The sequence below is a fragment of the Dromiciops gliroides genome, chromosome 3 (genome assembly GCF_019393635.1).
Source record: "Dromiciops gliroides isolate mDroGli1 chromosome 3, mDroGli1.pri, whole genome shotgun sequence".
Lineage (NCBI taxonomy): Eukaryota > Metazoa > Chordata > Mammalia > Microbiotheria > Microbiotheriidae > Dromiciops > Dromiciops gliroides.
In genome coordinates, this window is record NC_057863.1 from 635,337,219 (window position 1) to 635,362,536 (window position 25,318).

At 42.5% G+C, this 25,318-nt stretch overlaps 1 protein-coding gene across 1 annotated transcript in view; it reads right to left on the reverse strand.

Moving 5' to 3' along the window:
* Positions 1–25,318, reverse strand: part of PRDM16 (PR/SET domain 16) — a 669,813-nt gene that overhangs the window by 305,436 nt on the left and 339,059 nt on the right. Inside the window, exon 3 of the mRNA XM_043997654.1 lies at positions 21,546–21,596. Within this exon, the coding sequence (XP_043853589.1) occupies positions 21,546–21,596 (51 nt within the window). The remainder of the gene's footprint in view (positions 1–21,545; positions 21,597–25,318) is intronic.

Below are 25,318 nucleotides of genomic sequence, written 5' to 3' on the forward strand. Positions count from 1 at the left end.
CACACACACACACACACACACACACACACACACATCGGTCATTCTAAACAGCATCAGGTATGGTGCAAGGCTAGAGAGAAGATATAGTCACTATTTCTGTTCTTCCACCAAATAAAGAAGCCTGGAGACCAACTTCAGTTACACATAGAGGTGACCAGCTCCTAATTGAATTAGATATGTTGCTTTGGCACATCCTGAATTATGGCCAGTACGACCTAGGTAACCATGTCAAAGACCAGTGGTGTCGATTACATATAAGACGGTATAAATAAAAGAAAGTCCATTAGATATCTGTATTCCTGGCACTTATAAGAGCACCTTGCATACAGTGGGTGGTTAATAAATGCCTATTGATTGATTACTTGTTTCTCTTCACATCAGCCAGTGCAATTCATGAACAGAATAGTCCGTAATAATAGTCAGTAAACATTTATTAAACACATACTGTATGCCAGGCACTTTGCTAAACACTAGAAGAAAAGTAAGAATATTTCCTGCTAATCATAGGTGTATTTAGAGTACATATGCTCTTTAGATAAGGATCTGGATTTTTAGTGGGGACCAGAACCTCTGAGTAAGAGTTTCTTTAGAAATTTAACTCTAGAGGCAGCTAGTTGGCACAGTGGATAGAGGCCTGGGTGTGGAGTCAGGAAGACCCAAGTTCAAATTCTGCCACACACACTTAGCTATATGATGCTGGGCAAGTTACTTTATGTTTGCCTCAGTTTCTTCAACTGTAAAATGGTAGCACCTACTTACCAGGGTTTTTGTGAAGGACGACTGAGATAATATTTGTAAAAATGCTTTGCACAGTGTCTGACACAAAGAAGGCACTTAGTAAATGCACTCTCTTTCTCTCTCTCTCCTCCCTCCCTCCCTCCCTCCCTCTCCTTCCCTCCCTCCCCTCTCCCCACCCACTTTAAAACATATTTCCTTGTGACCTGCTGGTTGGAACCTCAAGTTTCTTTTAAAGTACAGCTCAGGTGCTACTTTCTACACAAGGTCTTCCTTGCCCTCTGGTGGTTACTTCTTTCTCCCTCTTGAAATTACTTTCTATTACTTTGCATAAACTTCATATTTCTCTGTCTGTGTGGACTTTGTATCTACCCATCATCCTAGTAGAATATAAGCTCCCTGAGGCAGGGACTGTTCATTTTTTGTCATCATAACCTTAGCTCCTAGCATGGTCCCAGACACATAGTAGGTGCTTTATAAATACTTGTTGGATTGCACTGACTAGCATTGTACCAGGCTCTTTTTAATGCTACAATTTTCCATCCCCAGCAATGCAAACATTTCTGGGGATAATGCTTAGAGTGTTGGCCAGGACTCAGAAATAACAGAGGCACTGTTCCAACAGAAAATAATAAGCCTTGCTTTTTATTACTTAATTTATCAACACTCTACTGGAAAAACATCTTGTTAACTGGATAAGAAGAAACTGTGTTCCCCAGTCCAGCACTGGCTGATGGAAACAAATGTCAGGCAGAGTAATGAATCCTGTTACCATCAGAAGCAGCAGCAGCAGCAGCTAGAGGCCGACATCATTCAGACAGGGGAATGGTATTAAATAGCAATGCCTTATGCTAACTTGGAGTCCTTCAGACCAAGAAGCCCCAGACATTCCAGCATAGATCAGTTCGCTAACCCCATGAAATTACAAGCTGGAGAGAGACTGGTGGAGGGCAACCAGAAGGGTCAAGGGTCCCAAATCATGCTCATATGATGATCAGAAGACGAAAATGCCGTGGTTTTGGTAGGCCAAAGATTTGGGGCAGGAACCTAGTGACTGTCTTCAAGTATTCGAAAGCTTGTGGTTATAGAAGTTGGATGTGCTTGGCCCCACAGGGCAGAAATTCAATGGCTCCATCACCTCTTTGATCAAATATGGGGAGGACCAAAAGTCAAGAAGGGGTAAAATCTCATAAATGGCGGACACAATTTGAAAATAATGGTCAAAAAGTTATTAAAACATCAGATCCCTTCATGACGTTTGGCCCACTCAGTATAAACAATGGCACGATCACTGGCTTTGGAGACTGGACTTGGGTTTCCACCTCTGATTCTTACCTTTCAGACCTTGAACAGACAAAGCATTTCATCTCACCAGTCCTGGGTTTCCTCAGCTCTGAATCTTTGATTCTATGAATGCCTGGAGATGCCTGGTTTTCTTCCTTAGCTGGTCACTACTTTGACTGGTTCAATTCAACAAATTTTTAATAATGATAGCTAACATTTCTATCGAGCTTCAAGACTGACAATTTACATTTATTATCCCGTTTCATCTTCACTCTGCGCCTCTGAAGATGTCGCTATTATTATAACCACTTTACAAATGAGAAAATGGAGGTTGGGAGTGCCTTACTGTTTGCTGGGAGCAGCACTAAATGTGGAAGATAGAAAAAATGAAACTAAGATAGTCTCTGACCACAAGGAGCTTATATTCTAGGAAGACACTTGTAAACACAGCTGAGAATCATCGGATCACAGATTTACATACGGACGAGACCAAGGAGGCTGCCTAGTCCAATCTGCCCATTTTACAGATGAGAAAACTCAAGCCTAGAAATTTGTCCAAGATGACACAGTCTGTACAGAACTAGGATTCCTACCCAGGTCCTCTGAGTCACCATGCAGCTCATTTTCCACGCACCACAGTTGAATGTGGGGTCTTAAGTACAATCATGGATTAAGCAGAATGGAAGTGATTCTTTTTTTCTGAGAAAAAAAAAATATGGTATGAATGTACACTATTGAATTAAACCATTCCTTTTCACTTTGTGGTTGTTATTTAATTGATTACTTTGTGATCCCATTTGGGGTTCTCTTGGCAAAGATACTGGAGTGGTTTACCATTTCCTTCTCCAGCTCACTTTACAGATGAGGAAACTGAGGCAAACAGGGGTGAGTCACTTGCCTGGGGTCACACAGCCCAGGCAGTGTCTGAGACTGTATTTGAACTTGGGTCCTCCTGACTCTGACTCTGAGCTGTCCAATGTGCCACCTAACTGCCAAAGCTTTTTCTCTAGCTGTCCCCAAGTACCTAGAAGGTTCTGCCTCCTGGCTTCCCCTGATTTCCTTTATGACTCAGCTGAGGGCACAGCTAGGTGGCACAGTGGATAGAGCACTGGCCCTGGAGTCAGGAAGGCCTGAGTTCAAATCCGGCCTCAGACCCTTGACACTTACTAGCTGCGTGTCCCTGGGCAAGTCACTTAACCCCAATTGCCTCACAACAAAAACAAAAACAAAAAAGAAAGAAAGACATGGGGCAGCTAGGTGGTGCAGTGGATAAAGCACCGGCCCTTGAGTCAGGAGGACCTGAGTTCAAATCCAGCTTCAGACACTTGACAATTGCTAGCTGTGTGACCCTGGGCAAGTCACTTGACCCCAGTTGCCTCACCCCCCCTCCAAAAAAAGACTCAGCTGAGATCCTACCATCTGGAGGTGACCTATCCTGATCACTCCCACTGTTAATGTCTCCCCTCTGAGATAAGCTCCTATCAATTCTGTGGATATCTTTTAAGTACTCGGTTATTTGCATGTTGTGCCCCCCAAAAGAATGTGGGGAGTGCATTGAGGGGAGCAGCTGTTTTTACCTTTCTTTGTAGCCCCAGCACTTAGAACTGTCTGGCACATAAAAGACATTTAATAAATGCTCATTGACTAAGTGACCAAAAGAGAAATTGGAGCACTCTTAAATCAGGCACTGAGCCTGATGAAATTTGCAAAGAGGAAAATTTAGGCTTGATTTAAGGGAAACTTTCCTTGAAGTCAGAACCTACTCAAAGTGTAAGGGGCTGCCTCTGGTGGGAGTGAACTGTCCACCCCGGAGCTCAGGAGGCAGAAACTCAATGACCACTAGTAAGGGATGTCAGGGAGGGGATTCTTTGACTCCATGGACCCTGAGGTCTCGTCTGACTCTGCAATTCTGTGATTCTGAAGATGAGACAGACCTTACAGAGAAATAAAATATCTCCTTCGTTGCCAGTCTGTTTGATTCCCATAGAAACCTGCGCCCAGAGGTAGTGGTGGTTATAGGAGGGGGGTATCCTTAGTAAATATATCCAGGAAAGATGGACCATGGCAGTGTGGATAGAGACAGGTGTTGGTGATGTTGGTGACAGATGGTGGGTGGTGGGTGTTGCCTGGGTGAGATCATCTGGGGACTAATACTTCAGGAAATTTTTTTTCCAGACTGAAGTATCCTCTACCATGTGAATTTGGAGTCTGAAGTCCTGAGTTTGAATCTCAGCTGGGGGGGGGGGGCAGCTGGGTGGCTCAGTGGATAAAGCACCGGCCCTGGATTCTGGAGGACCTGAGTTCAAATCCAGCCTCAGACACTTGACATTTACTAGCTGTGTGACCTTGGGCAAGTCACTTAACCCCCATTGCCCTGCAAAAAAACCCCAAACCAAACTAAACGAAACAAACAAAAACCAAAACAAAATAACTTTATGATGACTCTCAGCTGTGTCATCCCCACGTTAGATAGCTACAGGTAACCGCCATTCCTTCCACATTCACCCCAACCCAAACTCTGCTCCTCACCCTAGAGGAAGATTAATTCTCTGAAAGCAGGTGAATTCTTAGCTAGGACAAGATCAAATTCCACAGAGCTCTAGTGGCTCCCCCAGAGAATTTCAGTAGGACAGACTTGGGCTTACATGCTTGTAACCCTTGTAACCCTATCATCCTTGTGGGAGGGAGCCCTCATTTCCAGGCAGTATCGCTTTCCTAAACTTCTTGACAAGTACAGTGAATGTTGAGAATTAATGGGGAGTGAGACATCAGGAAACTTTTTTCTTTCTTCCTAACTGTCTTAAGTTATAGATTCCATACACTGTGAATCAAAATCTCTGTCAAGTTAGAGAGCAATGGGAAAGTCATGGTGGGTGGGAACAGATGGTGGGACATTTACAAAGATGACTTTAAACCTAGAAGTAACTGAAAAGAAAGAAGCTCATAGTTCTAGAGCTGGAAGTGATTTCTGAAGTCATCCATTAGAGAGTAAGCCCCTTGAAGGCAGGGACTGTCTTTCTTTTTATTAATTGCATTCCCAGCATTTATCACAATGCCTGTCACATAAATGTTTATTAGATGGGTTTAGATATAATGCAGCTCATTTGTTTCATAAATAAGGAAACTGAAGCCAAGGGATATTAAACTACCAGACCAAGGGCACACAGATAATAAGTAGCTAGCAGACATGGGATTTGAACTCAGGTCCTTGGACTTCAGAGGCAGAACCCTCTACACTACTCCACACAAGAAAGTTGGTGGTGGTGGTCCCTTTTCTTGAAGAGAGACCATGACATCAGGAGGTAATGTCATGATTTGCAGTGAATTGGATTTAAATGAGGGAGGGCTGTGCAAAGTCACCAGCTTTACTCTTTCCTCCAGAGTCATTTGGGTCCAGTGGCAAGATATAGATCAGGATGACTGGAGATGGCCTTGGATGTTTAAGTTAATTGGGGTTAAGTGACATGCTCAGGGTCACATAGCTAGTAAGCATCTGAAATAAGATTAGAACTCAGGTGCTCTCAACTTCAGGGCCAGTGCTCTATCCACTACACCACCGAACTGCCCCCAACATTGAGGATATTTGTGACTAGAAGAGGAGGAGACTTGGTCATGTAGCCAGAATGAAGTGTACCAAGCACACAACCTAGATGTTATATGAGTGCTTCCAAGTTAATAGAAATGAAAACAAAACAAAACAAAACAAAACAAAAAACCTATTAACCACAACAACATTGAGGCTTCCAGCATCCCCCATGGTGATTCATGGAAGGACAAAGGCAAGAATGACTCAGGATAAAAAGATGTATGCTATGATGGATGGTATCAACCAATCAAGCATTTAGCAGTCCTACTATGTGCCAGGAACTGTGCTGGATCCAAGGACAAAAATGAAATACTTCATGCTCTCAAGGATCTGACATTCTAGAACCCATTTCAATGAGGTCACAGGTCCGTGGATATGTCAAAATATTGCTTAGTCATTTTTCAGTTAAGTCCAACTCTTCATGACCCCATTTGTTGGTTTCTTGGGAAAGATACTGAAGTGGGTTTCCATTCCCTTCTCCAGCTCATTTTACAAATAAGGAAACTGAGCCAAACAGGGTGAAGTGACTTGCCCAGGGTCACACAGCTAGGAAGTGTCAGATTTGAACTCAGGAAGATGAGTCTTCCTGACTTCAGGTCTGGCATTCCATGCATTATGGCACCACCTAGTTGCCCCTTTACCAAAATAAGACAATGGAATCAAAATGCTATTTTGCATATGCCCTAAGTCTTGGCTCCCATGATTCTCTGGCTAAGCAGAGACCTCATTTTCATTGTCTTTTGGATGATTTGGCATTTCCAATCCTCTCACCAAAGAAGCCAGAGTTCTACCATGGGCTCATGGAGACAAACTGATATGGAGTTGGGGGGATGGGGGGGGGAAGCCCAGGACTTGGAGTGAGAAAACTTGAGCCTGACTTCTAGTTCTGACCATCACTATTGGTATGATCCTGGTGAAGTCATTTACATCTCTCTTACTCTGTAAAATAAAGTTCTGGAAAGCAATTTCAAGTTAAGTGATCAAAGTCAACAATTATTTACGTCCTTGGACTCTGAGAGATCTCACTATTAAGCATCTACACCAAGGAAATCCAAGATAGAAACAAAGGCCCTATACATCTAGACATATTTGGCAACATTTTTTGGTGGTAGCAAAAAACCTGGAAACAGAGTGGGTGTCCAGTGATTAGAAGGGAATGGATAAACAGATGGTGGTATATGGATGCAATGGAATCATGAGAGTTGCTTGGTTTGCTGTTACATACACCCTTCCTGCTATATGCCTATGAATGGAATGTGACTAAATTTTAAGAAACAAAGAATATGAGGAACTTAAAGAAACACAGGAAGACTTATATTAACTGATTCAGAGCAAATAAAGTGGGAATAAAAGAAAAAATATATACATTATTACTACAATGATGTAAATGGAGATACTTTTAAAAAGCAGATGGACTAAGAGTCAAGTCAGTGACTGATTTTGGTGCCAGAAATGATGAAATGCATTCTTCTTCTTTTGGTAGAGAGGACCAAATGGATATGGAATTCTGCATGTCCTGTTATGCTGATTAATTTTGCTTCAATGGATTTACTTTGTTTCAGGGAAGGTTCTTGTGTGTGTTAGTAATGTCAGAAAAGTATAAAAAAACTAAAGGCACAGGGCAGCTAGGTGGCACAGTGGATAGAGCACTGGCCCTGAATTCAGGAGGACTTGAGTTCAAATCCGGCCTCAGACACTTGACACTTACTAGCTGTGTGACCCTGGGCAAGTTACTTAACCCCAACTGCCTCACCAAAAAACAAACAAATGACAACAAAAACCTAAAGGCATCAACTAAACTTTAAATGAATAAATAAAATGAAGGATGAAGGAAGTGGACCAGATCAGAGGTGTCAAATTTGCAAACCCCTTGAGTTCCCTGAACTAGATTAAAATGCATCTAGGGAATATCTAACAAAAAATAGATATAAATATGATAAAACATAGATAATGCTGACTTGTAGTTTTTTCAATATGCAGCTGGCAGGAATTTGTTTCCATTTGAGGTTTTTTTCTCTTTTTTTTCTCTATTTGAGTTTAACATAACTGGAGATGACCTATAAGATCTCTCTTCTTGAAGTCACTTATTATTTATTTATAGATATTTTGTATCAATTTACCTATGTGGCTATTCTTTCCACCTGCAGAATGTAAGTTCCTTGAGGCCAGGGACTTTTTTTTTGCCTTTGTATCCCCAACACCAACACTTGGCACAAATAAGTGTCTTAGGAAAGTTTGTTGAATGAATCTATGATCCTATGAATCTGAATTTAAGAGATCATTTCAAGGATGGTTGGAAATTAGGCATTTCTCTTGGAAAATGCATTAACTTAGGGGCAAGAACAAAGCCAAAGAGACAAGATGTAGTAGAGAAAGAGATTGAAGCCATCTCCAAATATACAGTTCAAAACACATATCTAAGGAGTAATCTCTAATTGTATTTACTACTCTGTACAAATTCCTAAGATAAGGAATCAAATCACATGAATTTTTTTTTCCGGTGAAATAAATATCAGCAAGAACAACTCTATCAACTTTCAAGGTTTATAAAGCAGATTCTAGAGTTGAGAAGACTTAAAATAAAATCCTGCCTCTCATTCCCTGTGTTACCTTGGGCAAGTAAGTCACTTAGTCTCTCTGGGACTCAGTTTCCTCAATTATAAAATAAGAGGGTTGGATTAGATCTTAAACTTTTTCCATTTGTTACCCCTTTTCATCCAAGAAATTTTTATGTGACTCCAAGGATATAGGAATATAAAATAGGTATACATAACCTTTTACTGTTGCCAAATGTTTCATGACCCCCACATTCAGTCATTACACCCCATATGAGGTCTCAACCCTCACTTTAAGAAGCTAGGGACTGGATGACCTCTGAAACCCTTTACAACTCTAGATCTATGATACTATGAGAAAAAAGTTTTCCATAATCTTCCTTTGACAGAAAAGGAGATTGAGGCTGTGAGAGGCAAGATAGTTTGCCCATGGTCACCTAGCTAGTAAGTGAGGTAGGATTATAAGAATCTATCATCTATCTATGTATCTATGTATCTATTATCTATCTGTCTATACATATATGAAATATATAAAATCTTACATAAATATTATATATAAAATCCTATAATATTTTATATGGGGGAGAGAGCGAGGAGAGCGAGAGCGAGAGCGAGCGAGCGAGCGAGAGAGAGAGAGAGAGAGAGAGAGAGAGAGAACTGGAAGAAAATTTAGAGGCCACCTAAATCCCAATCTCTCATTTTACAGATGGGGAAACTGAGGCCCCAGGGAACATTGACTTGCCTAAGATCACACAGGTATTAGTCACCAGAGGCCAAATCATACTGAAGTCATTGTTGTTGTTCATCCTTCTTCCTTGAAGAGGATCATGACATCAGGGTGACATCTCGACTTGCACTGAATTGTATTTAAGTAAGGGAGGTCTGTGCAAAGTCATCAACCTCACTCACTCTCTCCTCCAGAGCCATCTGGGTCCAGTGACAAGATATAGAACAGGATGACTGAAGATGGCCCCCTATGTTTGAGGAAATCGGTGTTAAGTGTCACACAGGGTCACACAGCTAGTAAATCATCTGAGGGGAGATTGGAACTCAGGTCCTCCTGACTTCCAAGGCCAGTGCTTAGCTGCCCACTGCAGCTTTTAAACATCCACTCTTTCCCCTCTGCACCACAATGTTTCTAGTCAAACTCAGGTCACAAGATTCCAAGGCCAACCTTTCTTCCATTAAATCACTCTAATCTGAAAGGGTAACACACACACACACACACACACACACACACACACACACACACTTATTTTCTCTCTCTTACACACACACATACACAATCTCACACACATACACACATGCTCATTTTCTCTCACACACACACTCTCTTACACACACACACTCATTTTCTCTCTCTCACACATACACACACACACATACACACATGCTCATTTTCTCTCTCTCTCTCTCTCTCACACACACACACACACACACACACACACACACACACACACACACACTTTTTATTTTAGGTCCTGGGGGGAAATGCCAGAACTTGGCCATTTCTAGACTAAAATGAACAGGAGCCCCTATTTCAGCTTTTCAAATGATGATAATCAGAGTTTGCCATAGGAATTTAATAGAGGCTACCCAGATCATTTTCACTTTGGAGAAAAAGCTCACCTGGGAAGGAGTTAATTCCTGCCTTCTTTCTGACACCCAATACAATGACCATATGAGTCGCTGACTCTGTGTGTGTGTGTGCTCATGCACACACATGTGTGTTTGTGTTTTAAGGCTGAAAACGCTAAATGGGGCTCCTTAACTGATATATTTTCCCCCCTCCTAATAGCGCTGCCCAACTTAATTAACTCCATCTCGCACACACCTGAAGATTGGAGATTTTATTGGCTCTACCATCTGGCTTTTATAACGCCAGTTATGTACACAATAAATCCTGCTTCAGAACTTAATTCTGGCTAAGAGAGCCGTCCGGCTTGATGTCATCTTGCTTAACAGCACTCATAGAGAGAGACTGTGGAAATCATTAGTAGCTGGAGAGCCCCACACATTGGGGAGTGCCGGGAGCCTGTTTATTTTTAAAATCCTGCTTTATTTTAACAGCAAGTAGTTCCCTCTGAAGTGAAAAGGGCATGGGATTGGGATTCCGAAGACCTGGGTTCAAATCCTGGCTTTGGGTAGACACAGTTCTATAGCCCTGGGCCTACCCAAAGCTAGCAAGGCAATCCCAAAGGACTATGGATGAAACGTACGATCCACTTCCAAAGAAAGAACTGATATTGATGGAACACAGACTGAAGCAGGCTATTTCTCACTTTCCTTCATTTTCCCTTTTATTCAAGTTTTCTTGTACAAAATGACTAATGTGATAACGTTTTACATAATTGCACATGTATAACCCATATCTGATTGCTTGTGGCCTCAGGGAGGGGGTAGGGGAGGGAGGGAAGGAGGGATAAAAATTGGAACCCCAAACTATAAATAAAAATATTTATTAATTAAAAAAAAACAAACATAAAACTAAAAAAAAGGGAGGAAATTAATAAAAACAATAGCACAGTTTTACATGAAAAAAAAATCCCGGCTTAGTTTTAAAATGGCTGGTGACCTTAGGGAATCTCTCTGTGGTTTAGTTTAATTATTCCATAAAATAAAAGGGTTAAATTATTAGATGGTTTCTAAGGTTCTTTTTAGTTCTAAACGGATACTGCCATGGTCCTTCCCTTCCTATTCCCTCCACAGAGATCTAAACAGTTACCAAATCTTATCATTTCCATTTCCAAAGCATCTCTACCATTTATCCTACCCTACCTCCCTTGCCACTCACAGAGGTTCTAGCTTATGTTAAATCCTCCTCATCTGACGCTGGGACTATTGGGATTGTCTCCAAATTGGTTCAAATTGGGGGTGGAGGCAGCTAGGTGGCGCAGTGGATAAAGCACCAGCCCTGGATTCAGGACAACCTGAGTTCAAATCCAGCCTCACACACTTGACACTTACTAGCCGTGGGACCCTGGGCAAGTCACTTAACCCCCATTGCCCCGCCCAAAAAAACAACAACCCAAAAACTGGTCTCTGGGTTTCCAGTCTCTCCATTCTCTAATCCACAGATGTCAAATGGTGATTTCTAAAACTCACATCTGACTTTGGTCTCCTGCCCAGGGGTCATCAGTGTTACCCTATTGCCTCTTTTTATAAGATACAAACTCCTCAGCTTGGTTTCTCAATCTGTCCACAACCTGGCTTCCGTCTGACCTCCCTCCTCACCTCTTTCTCTCAGAATCCTTAGTTTTCTTCAAAGTTCCCCTTAAATACAAACTTCTTACATGAGGCCCTTCTGAATCCTCCAAGTTGTTAGCTCTGTATCTTTTTTAAAAATTATTATGTTTTTGTTTTTATTTACTTTTCTACACACAGGATAGGCGGAATGTAAAGATTCCCCAAGGACAGCGACTCCAGTTTTTGGCCTGTGTATCCCTAGCACTTAAATACAGTAGGCATTTCATAAATGCTTATTGAATTTAATCTGCTGAATTGGCCAGTTGGACTCTGTGTGCTTTGGTGGAATTTGTGTAACCTCTCTGATCTGATCCCAGGGTGCCTGTTCCCCTCCCCCTGGGACTTCGATGGAGGTGGGGGGAGGGCAGTCAAGGTACATTTGTTTACCTTTGAGGCTAACATCCCAGAGGCTACCCCTCCCAAACTCGGGATGTTTTGTCTGTTCTTCTGATTCCAGCTTTGTCAGAAAATGTCAGCGGGGGCCAGGAGGGCAAGGGCTTCCTCATGATTGAGGATTTTCTTTCACATGACCTTCCTAAAACTGATTTGGGGCTCCAGACAGGACAGGCCCTGCCTCTGACAGGGGCCGGCTGGCAGGGGCAGTCTGGGGTCCCCCAGGGCATTCTGGCATTCTTAAACTAACTGGAGGCTGCTGCCATGCCTCCTAGCCCCCCCCCAACCCCCCCAACCCAGCTTTATTTCACTAGCTGTTCTGGTTGCTTTTCTCAGGGAGGGTGAGAAACATCCTCTCTCTCCTTTTGCTCAATAATCAAATCAAAATTTAAAAAAGTTGAGGGATGGGAGGGGGGGAACATTTTCTAGTTCTCTTTTCCTTCCAGGAGGAATTTCAGGGTGGTTAGATTAGAAACAAAGCATCAGTAACGAGAGAGAGTCCAAAGTCTGTTGCCCAAAGAGGTCTACCTTCAGTGACACCCCCCCACACCAAGCAGCTTCAGAACAGGAACCAGGCCCTCAGACATGCAGAGATAGCCAGTTATAAATTAATGGGAAGTAAATTAATTAGTTTCATTGCTCCCTGGACTAATCGGGTGGTTTAAAGTCGGTTTAATGAAGACTTAGATAAAGGAAGGTGGACTGGGGGTGGAGAATGAATGATAAAAGGTCACTTTTCTAATGAAACCCGGAAGTCGTCACCTAGTCTTGGGCTGGTCGTAACTCCCAGATCTGGGACTCACTAATGTGCCATTAATCACTCTTATCGGGTTGGGATATTGACAATATTGAGACCTGAAACTCATCACAGTGCCAAGTTCAGGAGCTGCTGGCTGTAGGCGAGTTTAGAGTTCATCTGGGTGGTGTCGGTCCTCAATCCAGCCCCATTCCCTGGTTTATGCTATCCAAAGAAAGACTCTTCAGATAAGCATATGTCAACAGGTTTCCCCCTCCACCTCTAAATAGGCCTGTGGGGGTCAGGGCTGAGGAAGGGTTGAGAGGAAGATAGAGGAGGAAGAAATGAAGCAACCTGTCAATAATACCAAAGGACAAACCAGAGGGAAATTCATCAAAGGCAGCTCCTTCCCCCCAAAATAAAATCAGTTGAGGGTGGGGTTGGGGGGACAGAGTTGGCCCAGTCAAGGTTGCACTTTCTGACTTTCCGGTCCTAGCTCTCGATGCATTGGCCCCTCCACTTTGGGGGCTTTGATTCAGCAAAATCAAGGATGCAAACTTCTTAGGAGTACTTAGTTTCCATGGCAACCAGAGCTGACCTTCCTTATTATCGTTCTCGAGAGGGGACTGACTTTACTCTATGTTCATTCACTGAATTAATGGACTCCTGGTTCTTTTATTAGCGGCTGCCTCACAATGGCAAGAGAGACATGTTGTAAAAAAAAAAAAAAAAGGCCCTCTCCCCCAACTGTCCGGCCCTTTGTCCAAGGCTTATTGGAATGAAGCAAGCCTATTCAGCCAAAGATTATCAAAACCAACTCCGGGCTGCCTCTGTTTGCGGCAGCTAAGTATACTTTGATTTCATAAAGACATAACTGATATAACAAGCAAATTAGAGCCCCCCTAAGAAATGGCTGGATCGATGAAGGAGACCCCAGGAGGACTGGACCATGCATATTAAGGAGCTCTCCTGCCAATTCCAGTGACAATTTTGGTCAACCCAGAGGGCCATGATCTGGGGGAAGCTGGGGGTGGGGTGGGGGTAGGTTGGGGGAAGAGACAACGGAGGGAAACGGAACAACTAAATGACCCCGAATAGGCAGGAGTTTCTCACCATTGAGCTTAAGAACTCGCTTCATGACCGAAGGGTTTATTCCCTTCTCCAGTAGGGGTTGTAGGTGGTTGCATAGGTCATTTTGTCCAACCTATTCCTCTAACTGAGGAAGAAACTAAGGCCCAGGGGGAGTAAAAGTGACTGGGGGCAGCTAGGTGGCACAGTGAATAAAGCACCGGCCCTGGATTCAGGAGGACCTGAGTTCAAATATGGCCTCAGACACTTGGCACTTACTAGCTGTGTGACCCTGGGCAAGTCACTTAACCCCCATTGGCCCCCCCCCCCACAAAAAAAGGTGACTCATTCAAGGGCACAGAATTAGTAAGCATTATAGGCAGGATTTGAACCTAGGTTTTCTGAGTCCAGAATCAATATTCTTTCGACTTTACCATATAAATGATAGATCCTCCACGTCACAGAGTGATTAGTTTATAAACAGAGCCCTCTGAGCCTCAGACATCTCTCCGACAGGGGAATAGCGTATTTCCCAATCCTTGTCCAACTTTTCCCCTTCCTTTGCCATGGCCACCATTTGAAAGAAAAGCTGTTTTGTGATCCAGCGGTAGATTTGGAACTGAAAGGGAGCCTGAGAATTTGTCTAGTGCGCAGCTTTTATTTGACATGTGAGGAATCTGAGGCCCTGAGAGAATGAAGTGATCTGTCCCAAATCACCCAGGTAGCAGGTTATGGGGTGTGTGTGTGTGTGTGTGTGTGTGTGTGTGTGTGTTGGATAGAGGGAGTATTATGGTACAGTGGCCCGGGTGTTCTATCTGGATTTGGAGACCTGGGTTGTACCTGTGGGATAAGTCTGGGCTTGGGAGTCAGAGCCAAGAATCGAACCTTTGATTCTTGAGCCAGATCTCTTCCCACTGATCTAACTCAGACCCAGACCTCAGTTCTAGCTACCTTTCTGTGATATTACTAGGTTTTCTTGCTTCCCTGCCCTTATACACCAAAACACACACGCACGTGCGTGTGCGCACACACACACGTTGCACTTTTAATTAAAAAAAGGCCCCTGATAACCCCAACTGAGGGCTCAGCTCAGGAAGCAGGGCTTTAAAGGGACTCCTTGCTCTCTAAACAGCTCGACTTAAAATCTTAAGTCAGTCCTGGTGAGAGTGTGTATGTGTGTGTGTGTGTGTGTGTGTGTGTGTGTGTGTGTGTGTGTGTGTGTGGTGTCTGGTATTATGATAGACCCTGGTTAGGCCTCAGGGTGTGTGGCCTCCCCCAAGTAATTGCTTCACAAAAGACAGTTAGCAGTTCCCTCCATCTTCTCTCCCTACCTTCCTGCCTGTTTATTGAAGTCTGATTTCTGGCTCCTTGGAGTCATCTTTTATCAAGCCCCACTCATCCCATTGGGAGAGGCCCTCGGAGACCTTTCGACATTCTCTGTTACCAGAGGCCATTCCTGATGGTCCAGACTATAGAAAATGTCTTCACAACAGCCCAGTGGGACAAGCTATGGTTATAATATCCAAATAATCATTTCACAAATTATCATAATTATGAGCCAATCATCCAGTTTTGACAAAGCCGGGTGCAAGTATCGGATGACTTTTATGACCTGTAGCATTTTGTACATCATAATAGACTTGGATAGATTTATTTGTCTGTCCATCTCTCTCTCTCTCTCTCTCTCTCTCTCTCTCTCTCTCTCTCTCTCTCCCAGGCGTACAACTTTATTAACTCTAATTTATTTGGGACTCTTTGCCTGAACATTGCATTTTAGCCACATTGATGCTGCCTCAGGGTAGTGTCCTGATATGAGCCAAGGTTTGGGAAGCCCCAGTGGGGTCCCCTTCCCTTTTTGTTCACCCCCACAGTTTAGGTCTACAAAAGCAAACTCATGGTTATTTATTTTTAAGGGAGGGGGGAGAAAGAGGTCATCTTTGGTTTTTATTATCTCGCTAGTCGTATTCTATTAACACTTCCTTACATTTCGAGCTGTAAAAAGAAAATAAACAAAAATTGGACAAAGAGAAAGACTGCTTGGTGTGATGTCCCCCCGCCCCTTCCTTCCTTCCACCCTTTCATATCAACCCAGAGATTGAATCTAACTCTCTTTCACTGATGCCATCTCCCCCTGTATAGGATATTCATGTTAACAGATAAATTCCAGCTCTGGAGAAAGTCAAAGAATGAATTTACAGCCTTTTGCCAAATGTCTATCCTATTGGATTTTGATAAGAAACCTATTGAGCTTTAATGATGCCGTCTATCCATTTTTAGCTGGCCCTTAACATGTCTTTTTTATTCGTCCCCGAAGCCTCTTCACCAGCTCTTTTCATTACAAGTCTCTCAGCTTACTCTCAAGGGAGACAGAGTGGACAAGAGTGATGGATAGATAACTCTCTAGATTATCTCCCACAGATGTTTTCTCTCCAGTAGCCCCTAGGCTATTCCCTCTAAGTAAACAGAGACTAAATAGAGAGTCCACTGAAGAGAGAAGTCCCTGAGGTCTCCTGTCACCACACTCAGAAAAACTCGCATATCCTGAAGAAAGGTTTTTGCAAAGGCCTCCCCTCCTCTCTAGCCACCCCCGCCCCCGCACAGTCCCAGCCCCCAGCCTGAATCCCTGACATTCATCCAAAGTGACTTTTAAGGAATAGCTAAAGACACTCCGGGTTATCCCACAGAAGACATCATGCAGGGGGAAATGAGAACGTTTCCAATCGGGGCAGAGACTTTCCATCCTTCACCTCTCCCATAAGGGTAAATTAGAGAGCTGTGGAGCTTGGGTTACTTTGCAGTTAGTTGCAGGAACTGCAGGGAGGGAGAGAGGAGGCAGAGAGGCGGAGGCTACACCCCCCTCCCAACCCCGGTGCCCCTTGGAAGGGAAGAATGAAGTCACTGATGATTGATAGGCAGGGGGCTGGGCGGCTTGGTTTCAGAAATAGTCTGGCGGTCTTCCTCACTCCTCTTCCCTGGCATCAGCCTTATTTTTGATCTGCTAAATTCTCCTCTAATCCAAATATAAAAAATAAATATATATTTATAATATTCATAACAGAATTACATCTAATAGACTCATGCAATATATGTCCTTTTATATTACATATTAAAATACTATACAATACAAATAGCTTCCCATTTTATGGGATCATAGTCTAGAGTTGGGAGCATTTGTGAAGATCGTCCTTTAGTCCAGCCTTGTCCATTAGACTATGAGCTTCATTGAGGACAGAGACTGTGTATTTGCCTTTCTTTGTATTCCTTTGTATATAGTAGGTGCTTAATAAAGGCTTGTTGACTGAGCATGAATTTTCAGATGAGGAAACTGAAGCCTAGAGAGGGGAAATATATTTTGTTTTCCATTGAAGGCCTCTTCCAATGGCTTGTGCTTGGATGTTGGCAATGAAACAGTAATATTGGTGGGTCACATCCAAACTGGGAAACCTCTCAATACGGGATCTATGATAGACTGTCATTGGGTTCAAGGGCAAGCCTCTCTAAATCGAGTCAGTAAGCATTTATTAAGTGCCTCCTAGGTGCCAGGCACTATGCTGAGTGTTGGGTTACAAAGAAAGGCAAAAGGGAGCAGCTAGATGGCACAGTGGATAAAGCACCTGCCCTGGATTCAGGAAGACCTGAGTTCAAATCCAGACTCAGACACTTGACACTTACTAGCTGTGTGACCCTGGGCAAGTCACTTAACCCCCATTGCCCCCCCAAACAAACAAACAAAAAACAAAACAAAACAAAGAAAGGCAAAAGGCAGTCCCTGCCCTCAAGGAGCTTATAGTCTAATGGTAGAGACAGGGGCAGCTAGGTGGCATAGTGGATAAAGCACTGGCCCTGGATTCAGGAGGACCTGAGTTCAAATCCAGCCTCAGACACTTGACACTTACTACTGTGTGACCCTGGGCAAGTCACTTAACCCCAATTGCCTCACCAAACAAACAAACAAACAAACAAACAAAACAAAACAAAACAAAAAACAAGGGAGAGACAAATATCCAAATAACTACATACAAATAAGATACAGACAGGACAAATAGAACATAACCATCAGAGGGAAGGCACTAACATTAAAGGAGACTGAGAAAGTGCTACAGTCAGAGAGGCTCTTTAGTACACTGGTCATGGGGTGATGGATTGGTTATTATTATTTTTTCTTTTTTTTATGGCAAGGCAATTGGGGTTAAGTGACTTGCCTAGGGTCACACAGCTAGAAAGTGTTAAGTGTCCGAGGCCAGATTTGAACTCAGGTCCTCCTGAATCCAGGACCGGTGCTCTATCCACTGCACCACGTAGCTGCCCCCCTATTTTTTTCAATAGTAACTCTCAAAATATATCTGCTCAGTCATAGACTGATTTCTCTTGTTGTCAATAGCAGGTGAACTCACATCAATGAAATTGCTGTTCCTTGATATAGTAAGGAATAGACAACTATATTCTATCCTGTTATTAGTTATTATTCCATAACCCTATTCTACTACATGGTCTCTATTGCAATACTATTGCTGTTGTTCAGGTGTTTCTGACTCTTCCTGACCACATTTGGGAAAATTCCTTCTATCCATCAGTAATCCTTCTTGTCACATGCCTAACCCAATGATACCAGAGTTCCAACATTTCCCATTCGCAAGAGCACCTTTCTCCCCCCAACTCGTGGTTACTTTTTGTTACTCATTATTTCATTTATCAACCATTAGGTTCCTGGATAAATCTCAGTTATCCCTGCAAACCCTCACTGGATTTGAACTTGGATCTTCCAGACTCCAGCACTGGGGCTCTATTGACTTCACTATCTGGTTGTCCTCAGATATTTACATTTCATGTCCCTGAAATCTCCTCCACTGGCTCATTTCCCTTAAAATAACATCCACCCTGTTTGTCAAGTGGTATGGGGCACAGAAAATTCTTCATTCAGACCCAGCTCCTCTAGGGCCTAAGGTCAGTGAAACCAGACTTCCAAGTAGTCATTTGTACAATAAGCAGTCATAACTGTGTATGGAGCGAGGAAGAAGACACTCAGCTATCCTCTCAGATGCACCTTTCTGCATTAGAAGAAAGCCATTTCTTCAGGTCATCCTCTGCCTTTTGTAGAATTGAGGGCAAAATCTCATGTGTCCAGTGTTCTACAAAACAAACCACTACCATAGAATTCAAGGGAGAAAAAAAAGTAGAGAATTTTTCCTCGTTCATACTTCAAGAAAAATAAGTTGAAAAGCTGTCTACCCATTGTCTCTTCACAAACCATTACATTTAGACTTGAACTCTTTACCTTACAGCTCTGACCTTTCTTAGCCAGGTTGTAAAACCCTACTGCCCATCTCTCCATAAATTTACCACCTCATAAACTCCTGCTACTGCTCCCTGACAATGCCCTTCAGCCACATAATGTCCCAGAGTGGATCCCTTTTCCAAGTGACTAAATGGCTCTGTTCCAGACTGAAGAGTGGGGAAAGTCAATATTTTCTTTGGAGGTAGAGGACTGGGTATACTTTCAACGTGTGTAGAATTAAGTCCCCTTCCAGGAGAAAGTAAAAAGAAGTCAAATTGTGAATTTTGTTTTATAAGCAAAAAATACCTGGTTAATAACTCCTGTTGTCTTGGTCTTAGGGAAATTGTTGCTTGTTATCAATAAGATTTCAAGCAGACAATAAAAAATGGACAGAGAGGGGGAGAGAGAGAGAGAGAGAGAGAGAAGAAGAAGAAGAAGAAGAAGAAGAAGAAGAAGAAGAAGAAGAAGAAGAAGAAGAAGAAGAAGAAGAAGAAGAAGAAGAAGAAGAAGAAGAAGAAGAAGAAGGGTCAGCTCATTTTGTATTATGATGAATTCAAGATAATTTCAAGGGCTTGAAAAGGCCCCTGGTGTTCATTGGGCTGGGGAGGGCGGGGTTACTTCATTCTGATAACTGGGTTATGAGAATCAGAATAACTTATTCGGTCACCTTCTCACCCGTGTCTGCTCAGACAAAAAAAGATCCCACCGAGGCACAGACACTGCCAAATGAGTTATGGAGATAAGAAGGTAAAAAGTTCATCCCCGTTGCTAGAGGTCCCTCCAAAGGTCACGGCATGGTTGGAAACTGAGGCCAATGGGAAACCTGATTTCCAAAATAAAGGTCTACTGGAATCAACCTAGTAAGTGGAGACTGGTTCTCCCCACTGCAGATAGATATGTCTAAAGATTGTGTCTCCAGCGAGCTGCGGAGCCGGACAGGGATAGAGTTTCATCATATTTGGCAGAATCCTACTAGTGTTTTCTTTTAACTCTCAAAGTTCAGAAATGGCAAGTAAGATGGCTCCCACGTCCCTATATTAGGGCCTCGGCCTGAATTCAAAATATATGACGGCGTTGCCAACTCAAAAATATGTGACAGCATTTCTCAAACATGCATTTTGACCAGGAGAAATCCAATAGTCATTCTCCCATTGTGGAAATAGCCCTTGATGGGAATTTGATTACAAAAAGCCAATCCACTAATGCAAATAGGACCATATTGCTCTCCCCAGTGGGGATCTGGATAAGAAGTGTCTGGATATGACTTGCCATGGTTTATTCTGGGGATATTTTTCACCAAAGACGCCAATAGGAAGCCAGACATTTTTACTTTAAGGGAAAATCCAGAATGAGAGACAATTTTCCCTTCCCTGCTTAAGGAAACAGAACAGCTGAATGAAAAGTCTATCCTACTACTTAATTACTAAACCACTGGGCATCTGCTGCTACTGGGGTATGACCTCTTCCATTAGAGGGATGTCTCTCAGTCCATGTGAGTCATTCTGTAGTATCAGGATTAACTGTCTACCAGGAGCTGGGCCGATTACTGGACAGGCCTAGGATGGCACTTTAGTTTTGAATTTAATAGCTGGTTTATTTAACTGATGGCTTCTTCCTACATTAAGAATGATTAGCCATTCCTGTTGTTGAATTTCCAGTCATAAATAAGGGCTATGATCACTCATTTGTTTTCAAAGTCAATGGAGAGTGTTTTAAAATCCATACACAGGTATATGTGTATCCGTGTATGTTTACACATATAGACATGTGTGTACATGCATATTCCATTGGATGCACTCGTATTTGTTGCGTGTATATACATATGAATGATCCAAGACAACTCTGAAGGACTTATGAAAAATGCAGTCCATCTACAAAGTAAGAACCGATGGTATCTGAATACAGATTGAAGCATAATTTTTTTTGTTAGTTCCTTTTTCTAAAGTTCTTTTTTGTCTGCTTTCTTTCATAACCTGACTAATGTGGAAATGTTTTGCATGACTACACATGTGTAATGTATATAGAATTGTTTGAGTTCTTAAGGGGGGTGGGGAAGGAGGGAGAGAGAATTTAGAATACACAGTTTTTAAAAATTGATGTTAAAATGTGTTTTCACATGTAATTTGGGAAAATAAAATTCTAAATAAATAAATAAATTATACATATGTATATGTTCCTTCGAATGTGTTTGCAAATCTAATGGAAACAGGTTTATAAATGAAAATATTTTGTGGCTTATTTAGTATATGGATATAGGCACATTCTATAGATGGATGTATATCAATCATTGATGTATCTATTTAAATATAGAGCATTTTCAATACATAGAGCAATAATTACTATGAAATAGTCTAATAGCCACCACCTCCCAAAGGGGGAAGCCCCTTCTTGGCTTGGATGAATCAGGGTCGCACAATAAATGACTCCCCTCCCTGCTCCCAGTGTCCTAAACCGAAAGTGCTATAATTACACCGAAATCTTGGTTCTATTGATACCCTTGGACAAGCCAGGTTCCCCTTGCCTGCATCTTGCCTGCCTGAAATGCACACTTCAACATCCAAATGCACACTTGACATACAGCACAAATGTGTCCCGGGGGCTCACAGAACCACAAAGAACCCAGGGCGCCCATGCCACTCAGTGACACATCAGAGGAAGATCTCCTACCTTTTTGATGCAACCTTCTGGAGTCACCACATCAGAATCAGTCAGCACTTGCTGCAAAAAAAAATTATGAAAAAGAATATTAGTTTGGGATTCAACTACTTAATGGTTCATAAAGACTTTGCTCTCCATCTTGGAAAAGAGTTTTCTGCTTTGTAGCTAGAGGGTGGACCTCCATCAAGGTTGTTATAGGCACAGTGTGGCAAGGCAGATTGTGTTCTGGACTTGGTTGGAGCCCTGGGCAAGTTACTCAACCTTTCTGTGCACAGAAGTGATTAAATTCCTTGGTGTGGTTCAATAGAAAAAGCCACTGGATTCAAAAAGGGTCCTGTTGGGTAAGCTAGGTGGCACAGTGGATAAAGCACCGGCCCTGGATTCAGGAGGACCTGAGTTCAAATCCAGCCTCAGACACTTGACACTTACTAGCTGTCTGTGTGACCCTGGGCAAGTCACTTAATCCCCATTGCCCCACCAAACCAAACAAAAAAAGAGTATAAGTTTCTTGAAGATGGGCTAGTTTGTTTTGTTTTTCCATATCTCCAGCACCTCTCACAGTGCCTGGAACATAGTAGGTCCCTAATACATGCTTGTTGATGGATTCAATTCTCAGTGCCTCAGTTCCCTCATCTGTAAAATAAGGGAGTACCTTTTAGGGTAGACCAGAACCTCAGTGTGAGAGGTCATTAAAGGTAATTAAGAAGAGCTCTGGCTGAATCCCTCATTTTGACCATCTCATTACTTATGCTAGCTAGAAATTCCAATTTTGGATTTAATTCTTTAGCATGGTTTAGCTCAGTGGTTCTTGTTATTAAGAATATTTAAAGTATCATTAATGCTAATAATTATTGTTTTGTTTTGTTTTGGTTTTTTAATGAGGCAATTGGGGTTAAGTGACTTGCCCAGGGTCACACAGCTAGTAAGTGTTAAGTGTTTGAGGCCGGATTTGAACTCAGGTCCTCCTGACTCCAGGGCCCGTGCTCTATCCACTGCGCCACCTAGCTGCCCCCTAATGCTAATAATTATAATGAATAACAGGTAGCATCTTAAGGTCTATAAAACCTTTTCTATGCAGTCTCATTCGAACCTCGAAATACTTCTAGGAGAGAAGGAATATGGGCATTCCTATGACCATTTTACAGATGAGGAAACTGAGGCTTAGAGAGATTAAGTAATTTGCTCAGGGTCGGGGTGTGTGTCATACTACTAGCAAGTGCCAGAGGTTGGCTTTGAACCCAGGTTGTCCTGGCATCTAAGTCCACCCCACACTGCTTGTGCAACCAACCACTACCAATCCACTCCAGAGGTGTATTGGTGCATTTCTGCGATGGGCAAATCCAATTTATACAGTTAATTTGTCAGTTTGCTTAGCTTATAAAGCACTTTCAGGCCCATTTGGATTAAAGGTGCTATGTATACACACATATGCATAAATTGTCAAGTTGTTACTGTAAGAATAAAAACCAGGGCTTGAAACTAAGATTAAGAAAACAAAATGAGAAACTCCTGGCAAATTCAGGGGTCCCTCTTTTTTTTCTCTCCCTCCCCTGGAAACCACATTTTTAAAAGAGGCAGCCAATACCCACAGAGGCCAGGTGAAATCGTCCCGAAGACCAAATTCCAAAATGTCGTCTAATTGGTCTTAGCTCAGCTGTAATAACAATAAGTCATATTTTAAATGTTAAGAATTCTAACCAATTTGGTATTTTATGTTTCTTTTAATAGATCCCGAAATTGCGGTTTGGAAAGTCTCTGAAAGCAAACAGAGAAGGAAAGGTGAACACCCCGAGCAGGAACACGGGAACATTTTCTGCAGGGAAAACAGCAAGAGATGAAGGAGGTTAAGTAGTTCATAATAAACTATTCCATGCAGTTTTTATCGGTCAGCCTTGGCAGAGGTGGGTGGTGGGGGTGCTGAGGCCTTAGAGACAAAACCAGAGGCACCGACTCTGCTGCGTTTTAATCCTACTAGCGGCTCCCCAACCCTGCCCCCTGGCCCCCACCCAGATCACTGCACTTGAGCAAGCTGTCTTAAATAAAAAAGCCAGGGAGTCCTGGTTGAATGCTTGGTAAATTCCTGGGCTTCTGAAAGGAGAATGAGCCTGGCCACCTGGACTCTCAGAGAACTCTGCCCATTGCTTCTAATGCTGGAACCCAGAGACTGATCCATCAGGGGCCAGGGAAGTGGTTGCATTTGTGAAGACCCGAGAGCATATTAAGCCATGAAGCAGAGAAGTCGAAAAACTTTCATACTAAAGCTTTTAATTCTGTACCCTAAGGCATGGCACCTAGGATAGAGTCATGCAGAAGTAAGCTTTCCATTTATAACTGGGGAGGGCAAAAACCAGAGCAGATAATGGCGCTAGGACTATGGGAAAGCTGGAACACACTACTACAGTGTGGGTGGAATTGTAAATCCATCCAACCATATGAGGGGAAAATGGAATTATGTAAGCAAAGTGACCAAATGATCTCTACGGTTTGATTCAGAAATCCCACTCATTAGCATATATACACACATATACATACACATATGCATATATACACAATACATATACATGTGTACATATACACGCACATATATACATACATAGACATATATAGACATATACATATACACATAGATAGATAGATAGATAGATAGATAGATAGATAGATAGATAGATAGATAGATAGATAGATAGATAGATGGATAGATGATAGAGATGTCAAGGGACAGTTAGTGGATAAAGAACCAGCCCTGGATTCAGGAGGACCTGAGTTCAAATCTGGCCTCAGACACTTGACACTTACTAGCTGTGTGACCCTGGGCAAATCACTTAACCCTCATTGCCCCACAAAAAAAAAGTCAAAAAAGAAAAGGGAGGGGTTCATCTATACCAAGGGGACAGCTAGGAGGCACAATGGACAGAGTGCTAGCCTGGGGTTAAGAAGACTAATTTTCCTGAGTTTAAATCTGGCCTCAGACACTTAACACTTACTAGCTGTGTGACCCTGGGCAAGTCACTTAACCCCAATTGCCTCACTAAAAAAAAAATAAATAAATAGATAAAAAATAAAAAAAGACCGTTGCCATCGGGCTAAACTATGATGAACTCTAATTAGCGATCTTGAACCCTGAGAACAAATAATGAAACCTGCTTCCCTCCTCTTCACAGAAAGGTAGGGAACTCAGGATGAAAAATACTGGACATGCTGTCACCCTTGGTCCCTGACTTAGCTTAATTGTTTTCTTTTGTCACAAGGGGAGATTTCAGTGCTGGAACTAATGGCAGGAATGTGTGGGCTGTATCCAGAAATGACTGTAATACAAAAACAGAAGAAATGAAAAAAACTTACTTAAAAAACCCAAATCAATAATAGTTAGGGATGATGGGGAGCCCATACCACAAGAACCCCTTAATCAGGTTTAAGCAAAGATAGGAAGACCCATGATTTCTAAATATCTTCCACGGACCCCACGAAGGGCTTTAGCCACGGAAACAAATAGTCGTTAGAAATCCCCAAGGGAGCTGCAATGCAGCATTCTGAAGCCTCTCAGGAAACTAAACATAGATACAAAGGGGGAGCATTCATTAGAAAGAATTCTCTTGTTCAAGGACTCTCACTTGGGCCTTGCCCCGTGCCCTTTGCAATGCCATGGAAGAATGGAATGCAGGGTTGAACATCTCATCCCACAGCCCTGCCATCGCCTCAGATACTTTCAGGCATCATCTGATGTTGTAGCAGATATACTTTTTAACCTGACACATTGCTTTTAGTCAGGAGAGAGTAACCAT